General features: G+C 41.6%; 1 protein-coding gene and 1 long non-coding RNA gene across 2 annotated transcripts; one reads left to right on the top strand and one right to left on the bottom strand.

Moving 5' to 3' along the window:
* Window positions 1-276: 276 nt before the first annotated feature.
* LOC124271304 (cysteine and glycine-rich protein 1-like) lies at window positions 277-12021 on the bottom strand. Its single transcript, XM_046706401.1, is given in 7 exon segments — window positions 277-853; window positions 856-917; window positions 1338-1431; window positions 4668-4773; window positions 5092-5266; window positions 6667-6796; window positions 11892-12021. Coding segments are annotated over 6 exon segments (798 nt in total). The 5' UTR covers window positions 6782-6796; window positions 11892-12021; the 3' UTR covers window positions 277-607.
* Window positions 9674-12954, top strand: LOC124271305. The gene is made up of 2 exons (XR_006897003.1): window positions 9674-9983; window positions 12675-12954. It is a non-coding gene; the product is annotated as an uncharacterized LOC124271305 (long non-coding RNA).
* Window positions 12955-13573: the final 619 nt, after the last annotated feature.

Genomic DNA, 13573 nt, shown 5'->3' with positions numbered 1-13573 from the left:
AAGATTGTTCCAACCAAAGGCACCAACTGATGACAGATTATTGCGTGACATTAATTAGGCTCTTTAACTCCTTGTAAAAAATCATTAAAACACTGACGGTCACCGTCAGCTGTAACGCCACATGTTACTCTGCTTTCCCATCTATGACATTCCTCGGCAATAAATGGTTATTAAGAACTGCATTTGACGACAACTGTTTCTGACAGTCTGAAATATCTGTCTTTACTGTTGCTACCCATGGTTTACAGCATCACACACAATACAAAGTACAGCTTTATACTCCGAACAATTTATTAAACGACAATATGTACACGCATGAAGATAACTACGGTAGCTGCACATTAGTGAACTTCATACAATAGTAAAGGGTGAGAAAGGATTTCCTTACCAGGACGATAACGTTAATCTACAACAGTTGTGCGAATAAGGAGTCAGGCAAACGTGAAGGGCCAGGCAGGGTAGGGAAGTAACTGTCTAGCCAGTCTAATAGACAAGGCAATGTGAGTAACGGTCTATGGTGGGGAGCATCACTGAAACTTAATCCGTCTTCACAAGTGGATTTGGGTGAAATGGCAAAGAGTTATCATCTGCTGATAACTCTACTGCCTCAACGTGAAAGACGGTCTGACATTCCTTGCCAAGTCCCAGTGCGCTGCCGTGATTTGATGTGTTTATCTCCAACAATTATGAATCTCATCTGAAACATGTAGAAAAGCAACATGGTGGAATCGAACTGTTTCCGGTGATCGGGTGACACGTCTGAGGGGACTGTATTTCCGAGAGGATGGCACCGTGTACAGCATGGGGATACAAGCTCCCCCTTTTGCCCCCACAGCGTTGTTACTGACCCATGCTCAGGGCTCCGGCCCCCCCACCGAATCCAAAACCCTTCGGTCCATGACGCTTACCGTAGCATCCTGTAAAAATAAAGTAAAGTCATCCTTAATATACCTTTGTAAAAAAATCTGTCCATACTTACGCTACAAGGGCTCAGGTTTATGTTTCACGTTGATGAAATAGAAATACATCCAATCTGATATATACCATACTGAAACTTTTCTTCAGAAATCATGGCACATCAAACGATTCAAGATGTGTCTACAATTATGTTAAAAGAACTGATAGCCAGGGCGATCTCTAAAGTGGACATTGTAAACTCAATAACATTATTACGAATATAAACAACACATTTATTGGTGGCAATTGAAAACGTCATGCTATTCCTATGATGCACGGCATAGTACTGCGGAAGGAGTCAAGCGGGAAACTATTTTGCATTGGGCTAATGTATACATGTCAATTTTAGTTATGATTTAGATAGATATTTCCACACCTACCTTTACAGAAGAGTTCCATCTCGTGCATGGCCATAGTGGTGGAGTCCACGGCCTTCTTGCAGTCCTGGCATCGGAAGCAGGCTTTGTGCCATGGCTGGTATGCAACAGATTGCAACGGCATTAACAAGAGGAACATCAGGAGATTAGGTTCTACTAAACACGGACATACTTATAAAGGATCATGGCACGAAAAATATGAATAACCTGTAATGTATGTTTGCTGCACCGTCGACTATTCACATGCTATATAAGCGACTTTTAGAAAGGTCATCGACATCACAACATGACACTTCACACAGTAAACATTTCAATATTTATTCATCCTCCACATGCCCGCATGAGCATTATTCCGTGGACTGTGTTTGTAAGCGCAAACATTTAATTACTTCTTTTCAAACACGTTTTTCAGTGGAAACCGCGGTAGCTGAGTGGGTTAGATGGCTGACTTTGTGTGTTGGAAATCCCGGACGGGACTCAAATATAACCACTGCATAAATGGTATTGTGTATTCATGACATACTCACAGCAAACAACTAGGTGTTCGCATGCTTCAGCTGATGCTGCATGATGTTGATCATATGTTAAATTTTAAACAAATTTGAGCAAGTCTTTAGTGACATGAATCTCATCTGAACCTGTGGCGATTGACTTTGATACATATGTTAATTATATTTCACCAGAGGTCTTCTGATACCTTGTATTGAGAGAGATAATCATTAAACACGGCCTCATATGCCGACATTAACATCTTCTGACATTAAATGTTTGCTGTGGTTACAACATTCCGTTTAACACTCTATAGGTTTCTCAACTGTTGTCACGGAAGAAAAGTCTTGTATTATAATATCACTGGTTAATTAGGTTTAAGTCAGGTGCCATATGTGTCGTATAAAGGGTCATGTCTTGCCTCTCGCGGCTCTCGATCATCGTCACAGGTGTTTGAGTGAATGTGAAGAGAGCGAGAGAACAGACTACATGAGACTACATGACAAAGATAGCTGATGACACGTTCCATCAGCGCCATGCCAATGGGGCCCTTATAGGGTAATGGATCTACCTGTTACCCTGCCAACCTGTTACCCTGGCGGCAGGTGTGACGCATTATCTGTGGTATGGGGAGGAGAGAGGAACTGGGTGGTTACCATTGCTGGAGGCTTGAGAGATAGGAAAGTCTTGTGCTAGGTGCACATGAATGTGCATGTTTGTGTTCAGAGGGGTGCTGTCCTCTTGTGTCTGTCTGGGGTCACAAGTAAGGGATGTATTTGTCAGCTACTAAGTTTGTGGAGTCACTACACAATTGACCAGGTACCACGTAGTGGGTAGCACCTTCTGTTGAGTAGCACGTCACCCTGTGATGATCATTTGTGCGAAGAACCCGTACAGCATACCCACGTAGGTACAGGGTCTGTTGATCTGGTAATAGACACGATACATCAACTTCTCTTTATGCAACGTTTTTGGATAACGAAAATGCTTTTGGCCGAATATGGCCGATTGCAAATTGTTTGACCTGGGCATAAACTCAAAATGCTGGCGACTTACCCGTTACTGATACAGTACAGCGCAAGCATATGTTGTGTTTCAGGGGTGTTCGTCAGATTTATTCCATATCTCACGTGGTGTCGTGCAAGGTAGTGTTATATCTGCATATCTTTTTCTTGTTTTTATTGATGACCTAATGAAAGACTTTGTCTCAGAACTGTTTGATTTTATTCTCAAGTATAACCTAAACGATGTGATGAAAACCTATGTAACACGTGGGGAATTCATAGACACTTTCATCCACGAAAACTATATATGTACAGATCTATTCTGACTACTGTACCTGAACTGTTTGACTGCTCTCTTATCCATCCCGAATTAACTACCAAGTAAAATTAGCATGTGTTGTGAAAATAGCAAGCATGAAAATCTTTGCGAGACATTGTGCCTAATGTGACAAATATGTAGAAAACTGTAAAACCATGTAACTACTTGACCGTGCAACGCTCACTCAAGACAGAAATAGCGTCTTTGAGGCACTTGCATCAATTCTATCAGTGCAGGGTATTGTTACATTCTGTGACCAGGCTGATGAGAAGATCATGAACTTTATTGCAAGTGGGGAACTTAATGAACTCAAGCATTTATACTTTCAGGTTTGGATTTAAGTAAGTTTAAAATTATTTGAATTCGTTCACAAATGTAGGGTATGTATAATATATGCCCAGACCCCATCTAGTGATTATACCTGTATCACGTACATACTGAAATGTATAGATCAGCAATATCCGTGTACAACCCAGTCTTATGACTGACTAACTGACTATTTTGTATTGCGTGTTGTTGTGTTTGTGTACTGTCCTTCATGACAATGAAGGAAATTAAGTATATTTATTTATCTGTGCATGGCCTATTTGTTGAACGTTCTCAACAGTTAGATCTTACAGGTATAAGTAATTTGCACAACTGGGGGTGTGTAAGTGGTTGTGCCGAGAAGGAATTATAAAAACCTGTTATATTAAATATATATATTTGTTTAAGCGGTGTTTGGGAGTGACATCATTGATAGTTAACCTGATGGCAGCCATCAGGATGACGTGAGTATGGCGTTTAAGACAGCACAACAGGTGCTTGTATACTTGAACACGTACATCCCCGTTAATGTGTTCGTCACAGAGCTTGTATGACCAGGCCTGAATGCTGTGGCGATGTGCATTATGTGGATACAGTACATCTACAGTAGATGCAGTGTATTCTGTACTTGGTGCTGCTACTCCTTGTACGAACACAGTCCCTCGGTATTCTGTGAATGGAGCTGTTTACCTCGGGATTTACGGGCAAAGGCAAGTTGCAATTGCTTATGTTATTAAGATCAAATGTATTGATCATTTTACGTACGCATCCGCGATTCTGCGTTGCCATATCTTGACGGTATGTGTCGTCTAAAGTCCAATGATAGGGTAACAGGACTGGGATGCCTGCGTTTGGCTTGGATCATGATGTGTTTATGATTTGTATAGTCTGGACCAGACAATCCAGTGATCAGCATCATGAACATCGATCTACACAACTGGGATATGATGACATGTGTCAACCAAGTCAGCGAGCCTGGCCACCCGATCCCGTTAGTCGCCTCTTACGACAAACATGGATTACTGAACCCGGATCTTCACGGGTATATGTCGAATTATGTGAATTTCATTGATTTGAAAAAGAAATGACATGTATGTGATGTGACTGATTACCTGATCTAATATGCACTTGGTGGGCGACTATGAATTGCGTTTGTTGTCTCTGCTAGCAAGTAGAACGACAGTGCTAATGCGAATGGTTTATCATGGTACTTACGATGTTGACACCGATGGCTCTCTCGGCATCGTAGACAGATTTGCCACAACGTGGGCATTTGGGACCAGTGCCGACACTCCCAACAACGGCTTGAGTTGGTTTATTGCTGAAATAATCAACATATACCCACTGACTGAGTTAATAGTGTAGTATATTTGTAGCGCTATGAGCATACACATAGTGTATGGAGTTGGCGCCATATAAATGAACTCATTATTATTATTATATACCCCTGGAGACGGTGAGTAGGGTGCTAGATAAATAACAGAGATAAGGGGGTGTTACCCAATCAAGTTATTAGTCAACGATTAAAGCATACATGCAGATAGCTGTTCAAATTACTGTTTCATGCCTATAAAATATGTTATAATAATACACCGATACATGAGACCGTGTTGGAACAAGTGATCTACAGCGTCGTTACCTCATTTCGGCCGTTTTCACACCAAACTGAGCACCCGTCTCTGTGCTGAGAGCGCCTGCGCCACCGCCGAAACCGTATCCCTTGGGTCCAAACTGCTTGCCGTGGCATGACCTGCAGTAGAGATGGGCCTCGTGGCAGTTGGCGTTTGTGCTGTCGAGGGCCTTGTTGCAAGTATCTAGAAACCCAGTAGTCAAAGTCACATACCGGGAGACAGCTATACACTTGTAATAGGCGTGGTTCTCAGTAGACTACCATCGCCCAGTGACAGCTGAGTTAAGTTAAGTAGTGTGTAGGAACATGCTGTTTAATCAACCTTGTTTGGACTTTGCGTTGTGTACTTTTATTTTATAGGTGTGCGTTCGGGTTGATCTGTTCTCTACTCAAAACTCAGTGACCAGTTTATGAATCGGGCTTAAAGTCTATTAGGAAATGACTAACACAAAATAACACTGATAATAATTTATTACAAAAGACAAACAAATACCTAACAGTCTGTAAACTACACTTCTCTCTCACTCACATAATTAAGTTTAAGAAAAACCAGCTTCGTGAGGAAAAAGACCAAACCCCTATAACCTCTTCAAAATAGAACCTCCCGAAACCAACCCCGTCTAACTGGACATTACCCAAAGTCTATAACCTAATTTATATTCCGTTTCCTACTCCTAATTCTCCCCCAACCCGACCTAACACTAGTTTAAAAGGAACCTAACTTCCCCATTTTAACAATCCATATAGAAACGTCTTCTGAAAAGCCACCCCAAACCAACCCCGTTTAACTGGACATTACCCAAAGTCTAAAGCTTAATACCTATTCCGTTTCCTACTTCTACTTTTCCCCCAACCCGACCTAACACGAACTTAGCATCCCCCTACATAAAACCTAACATTCCACTCTGTAAACGGGGAGGGAATGATCCTGAAACAGGACCTCGGGACCTCAGAGATATTACCTGATGCTCGGATGACCGAAAGCTAGACACTGAATCCAGAGAGCCAGGTCACTTATATAGCGCTCTAGAACGACCTCTGACATGGGTCAAAGTTCACCTACTGATGACGGACGTCTCCGCCAATCAGAGCCTACCCAACATATTTAGCACCAACCACGTGGCCTACCCAATGTATCTAGCGCTACGATGAACGGTAACCCCGGTCAAGAAGTTGTCCCGTAGTAGAGCAAGTGAAACAATGTGCTACAAGACTATCTGGTAGACAGTTATTCGATATGTGGTACGTATAGTTTGAATATCCCGTTATGAAGCCCCTACCCCCATGCTTACGCTATAATTTAACCCAGTTTTCCTACACACTAAAGCTTTATTGCTTATATACAGACTGTACGTAGCTCCTGGTGTGGAGCGGCCCTCGCCCTCCGGGATGTTCCTGGGTGTATTCTGTGTAACCATTATTAGATTTAAAAATGTACATTATTATTTTGTATGTCCACGCGTTTTGATGTTACTAAAACAGATCAGTTTTTCCAACATTTCCAAATATATAGAAGTAGTATTTATCGAGTTAAAGATAAGACGGTATATTCTATGACACTTAAATAGTTGTCAGGTTCCCTACCGCATTTGAAGCACACTTTATGCCATTTGAAACCCCCGGCAAGTCTTTCCTCGGCCGCATAAACAGACTTGCTGCATTTTGGACACTTGGCCATTTCCTTGGGTACGAAAGGCATGGTTGATTTTTAGCTCTGGAACGAAGAAAAGAATATTTTAGGAGACTTCATTCAAAGAGTATGTATGCCTGACTAAAACCTGAGGCGCAGAGGTACCCATAGTTTTACATTATGCATCGTGGCCCACAGACAAGGCATTACTCTAGATAATGGAATCGGTCCTGCAGTATCTTTGCTATAGTTTGCCCCATGAAATGTACAACCCATGGATAAGAATAACGCATGGAATCTAGACTTTTTCAATGTATTTATGAAATGATATGTACATGTCACGGTAAGTATTTCTGACATGTTCTGTGTACATTTTCCTAATATTTTATTATAATAAATACGTCTAGTCACTTTATAGAGTGTGGATTACATGTAAAAGAATCAACACTCTCTTTCTGTCTTGTCGCCAACTGTCGATCTACACTTAAAATAGGTAACACTTTTGGGATTAACTGTATATACAGTTACATACTTTATGGTACATGATTAATGTTCACCTGAACAAAACAGTATCGCCATCTCCTCATCAGTGTGAGTTCAAGTTAATGCAACCCACCACCTCCACCCCATCTAACCCCAGAGCACCACCACATACCACATGAGACATCACCAGGATTCTGTTGCATAACGATGCAGTAGTACAGGATTCATGTCTGTAAGTGTAGAGTAAAGGGTGTATTGTGATGCCACTATCCAGCCTTGTGGCAGAGACCCGTCCCCCACACTGACCGGGGTCATCAGCGAATCGAACTTTCGTAAACAAGTACGCCTAGAGCAAGAGTCTGGAGGTCTGCCAAGCCACCAGGTAGACGAGCCAGAAATAGATTGTTCTTAGCTTGCAAACAACATCCCGGCTCTAGTTGGATGCTGCAGCTAATCAGGGAAGAGGAAGAGATATATTCGACCACCGATCTCTCCCATTTACCTCAAACGCGATAAAACCTAAATGTTGTATTCTGTGAACAAGACCGTTATCATTAAATGTGTCCTGCAATGTGTCCTAATGACAGAACACGGTGATAAGATTTCTTCACACTTGCATTTCTAAAAAGTCCTGACCAGATGAAATCACCAGACAAGGATTCAAAGAAGGGATGTTTCAATGTAGCGCACACGATAATCTGAGGGCTGGGGCGGAGTGAACGGAATGTGGGGGGCGGGTGGACGGAGCGCGGGTGAGGAGTGAACGGAATGTGGGGGCGGGTGGACGGAGGGTTGGGGCGGAGTGAACCGAGGGTAGGGACGGGTGCTGCAAGGGGGTTTGGGGTCGATTGTCCATTGCATTTTCTGTGTAATTCCTTGATGTTGGAATCGACACTGGTCTTTGTGGCTGCGCGTGCTTTGTTTGGTCGAGCAAGCAAGTTGCACGTGGGCGATTATAAATGCTTTTTATCAGATGTTGACAGCGTTTTTCTCTCGTCTCTCAACGATTCAGCTTTGTAAAATTTGTGATTAAACTTTGTCATGTTTTGTATTTAACCTTACCACATTTTGTAACTGTTCACTTGGATACTACACTGGCCAGTGCACTTTATCCAGTAGGTAACTTATGGTAAAGCCACTTTATCCAGTAGGTAACTCATGGTAAAGCCACTTTATGCAGTAGGTAACTCATGGTAAAGCCACTTTATCCAGTAGGTAACTCATGGTAAAGCCACTTTATCCAGTAGGTAACTTATGGTAAAGCCACTTTATCCAGTAGGTAACTTATGGTAAAGCCACTTTATGCAGATGGTTGCTTGCGAAATCAATAGGTCCATCAGCCAGCACTAAGGCATCTCTTCACAAAATGACGGACATGTCAGACACTTGTTCTTTTCATACGGATATAATTGAGAATTTCAAATGAGATTTCATTGAATCAGGTATTTTCGATACATCTTTGATAAAGTTGTGACATGTCTTTCCATACGAGTTTGGTGTACTTTGTTATCAGCAACATAACATTCATACACTTCCTTCGTGTGTTGATAGCCTGTGTCAGTTATTGTGTGTACATTACAGTGCTGCTCGGAGGCAAAATGCATCGTGTCACTACACAAGCTACACTGGCGGCTATAGACTGATCCATATAAATGCTCAGGCACGGTATAAGTGAGTTAGTAAGTATGGTTCACGCCGTTTTTAGCAACAATCCAGTAATATGACGGCGCGGCTACAACAATTGGTGTTCACATGACGTGAGGCCGTCGCCGTGATGTTGTGTGTAAGTTCTGCAGCAGCGTTACTGTTGTTGTGTGTCACCACAAACCGAAACATGAGTCTCATTAACCTATTAAGACAATGACCTACTTTTCAGCCGATGCGAATTTTCTCGTGTGAAAGTGAAAAGAGACACTACAAACAACTATGGTTACACTGAATTCCAATTCCTTGTTCCATAAGAAAATGGTCTTTACAAATGAATTTTTATTTTAAACTTTTATAAAACTTTTATAAATCGTATTTCTATATTTTATGGCGAGGTTTAGACAGCATGATTTTAACTAAGACGTCACAGACTGCCCCTGTTTATGAGGTCGTAAAATGAATCACAATTCATCTGGCTGACTGGTTTCACATGTAATGTGTTCTTTGCGCTTATTCAGTGTAGTTTTTTTAACGTACAATGTGATTGATATAATATTAAGTCCGTACTAGACCGCCATTTTTTTCTAGCGGCCGAGCCTCGTTTTGAGATTTCCACGATTTCCAGATTTTCGTTTGTCAGAGCACGCTGTACGACAGAGCACGCTGCACGACGTGTTTGCAAGGATTAGAAGGAGCGTAGTGTTGCATACAAGTGCTTAGATGTGTCAAATAATGCTGATTAATATTTATATATCCAGTTGAATGAATTGGTCTAAAAATTCTGGACCTGTTATTGTACTAAGCAATAGGACGGAGCTCAGTCAGCAGGAAACGAGACTGTTGTGTAAGCAATGTTTTGACTTGCGTGGTAAACATCTGAGAGGTCCATCACTTTCCTCCCACAGTGAGCTGACATACTGACATGATATCACTGGAAAACTGTCAGGCGTTAAAACCGCTAGACACCAGTTCCATTCGGTATAACGACAGTCCGTCCCGGATACACACCGATCTGACCATCTCTCTTTTGAAGAAGGAAATGGTGTATGGTACTGAATCTAAAGCTATAAGACAGTCAGTGATGATGTGATCACTGCTGGAGCCACTGACGTAGCCGACGTCGAGGTGAAAGAAAGCAAAGGTAAGTGCTTCTTGCCTGGATTCCAACAACTATTGGACGCAAACCAAGAATTTATGTTGCAATTAAGCACATGTTTTGAAGCTCAAGGACAGGTTTAGCTGTATCTGACTGCAATAGTGATGACGTTTTTAAAAGCTTTTAATAAGATGGGACAACATCAGTTCAAGGATATATGTTTTTCTTATGATATATGATATATATCATATGCTTACTGAGGCGTGAAAAGAATATAATAATGGAAGGGAGTGTGGAAACTATTTATTAGGCATGTATATTCCCCGAAATGATTTGGCATTACACATATTCATCATTGATACATCAAGGCATTATTCGGTTTTCCTGGAACAAATACATCTATTCATTGTTGATATCCCACTGGTATAGGTGCATACTGCACTGGGATAATCTAGGCCTAGTGATATCAATTCATAATCGAGTATTGTTGCTAAACCACGAACGGCATTCTGTCACATCTGGAATGGATACAACATTAATGCCACATGTATTTTTTGAGAGTCTTTTCTTGTCATACTTGTTGTTTCCTGTATATTGGGGAAGATGGAAGGGGACGCTCACGGCCCTCACCCCCCACCCACCCCCTTTTGAGATATAAAGCGAACTGAAACAACTAACATGTGAACAAAGGACATTGTGTTCATTTCGCGATACAACACCGTTTACCGTTGTTTGTCGTTCTGCCGGGCACATTGGTATCACTGTGGGGCACATTGGTATCACTGCCGGGCACATTGGTATTACTGTGGGGCACATTGGTATTACTGTGGGGCACATTGGTATCACTGCCGGGCACATTGGTATCACTGCCGGGCACATTGGTATTACTGTGGGGCACATTGGTATCACTGGGAGACACTCGGTAACAAATGATGTTGTTGAGAAATACATTTAAATGAGAGGATGTAGAATGAAAAAGCTCTGTTTTATTCGGTCAGACAAACCATCATCGAACGTACCACACACTGATTGCGGATAGATACATATACACGTACTGTATAGGCCTTACCATGAACACATGGTATCAGGGCAAAACAGGAAAATAAGTGTATTTACATACATATCTATAAACACGTCAAACTACACTGTACTGAGAAGGATGAGCGAGACTGTGAGCTAGGACAAGCCGACCCTGGCATAGCCAGGTGTTTCTCTCGAGCCTGAAATAGACACGGTATTCGTCTCTCTGTCTCACGTTGCACTTGATATTACCCATTCCTGTACAGCCTGCCAATATGTCAGTGGTAACGCGACCTGTTATGTACATTTTCACAGCTGATAGGACGGCCAAGCCGGACTTCCTATGTGAATCAGTTCCTGGTTTCGACACACCGTTTGTTTACCTTCCCTTGTTTAGGTTTGCCGGCTCTTTTACCGTTTTAAGTGAATACTATTTTGAAGACGAATTTATTTACAGGAATTTGTTTTTTACACTTTCCGAAGAATCGGATGAACATTGTATTATATGCAAAAGAATCTTGTTGAATTTTCTTGTTTTGTTTATGGAAACCTCACACGTCAACCTACGTCACTGCACAGATGCAGTACTGTAGTACTTAAACACAGTCACAATTTCTTCATCACGACATATGCCTAACATTATATTTTTGAAGTGGCATTTCTTCTCAATTCTGTATTCTAAAAACTCCTGAGGAATTGAATACCGTATACATCTGTGCTATATACACATGGTTATATATGCATGACACTGTAGTAATGGAACGCAAGTCGACATCATCAAAGTGACATGTAACATGACGAGTTTGCATTAAGACGAGTTACAAAAGTGCCTATCAGGAGGAATCCACTCAAATCTCACTAAATACTTTTGAATAACTATTGTGAACAAGGTTCTGGGCATAAACACAAAATAAATCATTCAAGGTGCCTTACCTTTTTACCTTTCCTTGAAAGTGTATAGGAAACCTGATTTCAGATGTGAACTGCACCAAACCTTTGTCGAATAGCGGTGAAAATTCGCCTATGTACGTATTTTGCACACGATATTAACTTAACTGAGTGTATTCTTGTAGTTTTGCACACCTCTCTTTAAGTTCCCTGCCACCGGTAGACATATAGGGACGGAATGGTCATTTTGCACACGTCCCACAAAGAATGTCTCATAGTACACTGTCTCACACTTACGCGATAGAAATCTTACTAAGCAAGTTTGGTATGCTGGTTTTAGGGGTGATTTTATTATGAAATAATTTGCAAGTATGTTAGCACTACCTCCACCTGTGGTGAGTACGGTCAAGCGCTATGAACACTGTTACATCATTGGCGTACGATGGTTGTTACATACATACATACATACAAACATTTGTACACAAATACACAAGTATGGGTCTCAGGGCACCAAATATATATCGACACATCGTTTCTCTGTGATTTACTGTGCTTAACTCCCTTTGCTGAGCATGTAAACGCCTTTGAACAGTTTTTACTGAGCCTCATAACGTGCATGTGGCTGTAACGTTTACCCTCAGGATTAATTGATTGTACAACTTTCACCATATCCGGTACTCATGTACACGTCCTACTGAAGGAGTTGGTCATTAGAATGTATTTCGGTTAGACGTTTGCTGGACATTTTGTCAGTATTTTAATTGTGTAAATCGGAACACTTTGCCATTCATACCGTTCTTCCACGTGTTACACATTACGGTGTTTCAGACACAACCCGCGAGCTGAGGGAGGCGAGGGTCTGCAGTTCAGTGAAGGTGGCAGTGCAGTGGCTCTTAATCAGCCGCCATGGAATTGTTGCACCCGACACCAACCTGCTTTATATGGAAAACGTAATCCGATCACCCGGAAGTGAGGGAGGCTGTGTACAAGTCGCTCCGCGGCAAGTCTATCTCAACTGTCCGTCCTGGCTTAGTGTTTAAAGATGGAACACCTTCTCGTAGTAGTTATAGTAGCCGTATTCTTGCTACAAATGCACAATTTGATTGATGACAAGTGTTGTATTTTTTTTATAATTTCATGTACATAACGGCTTGCCGCATGTAGTGACGTGGGGGTGTTTTCTTACATCTGTGCTTTGTTGCACATTTTGACATTGCTGACATACACTGCGCGCGTATTTGCACACGACCCGTTACAAGTACTCAGTATACTATAGTCTTAGAAGATCCGAAGTGTGTACAGCGAAATTTTGTATCTATGTATTTTGGCATAACCTGACGTCAGAAAGTTCAGTAGGCCTATATGGTATTAACAGATTTGTAATTTACTGGATGTTGTCTGTCTGTTAACTGCCTGTGCAGGCTCACTTGCTCAAGCACTCACTCAGCCTTTACCTACCCTCCCACCTCTTCCATGTTCAAAATGCAATTAGTTCCGAATACCAATCATTAACATGTCTAGATACACATATTGCGGGGAGGAATTCCGAGATAGAATACATCCCCGACAACTCCTGCTGGACGCTAGGGCTACTAAATGGATTTATGTTCAGGTTTCCTGACTTGCTGTCACATTTTCAGGGAAACAAAATTATTAATAAATTAATTTAATGTGAAAATATCACAATTCTTAAATAATTCTGTGAATGTGTATTTCAGCCCATTTAC

Source organism: Haliotis rubra, unplaced genomic scaffold (assembly GCF_003918875.1).
Source record: "Haliotis rubra isolate DU_JTF1 unplaced genomic scaffold, ASM391887v1 Scf1598, whole genome shotgun sequence".
Classification (NCBI taxonomy): domain Eukaryota; kingdom Metazoa; phylum Mollusca; class Gastropoda; order Lepetellida; family Haliotidae; genus Haliotis; species Haliotis rubra.
This window is presented reverse-complemented; position numbering and strand designations above follow the sequence as displayed.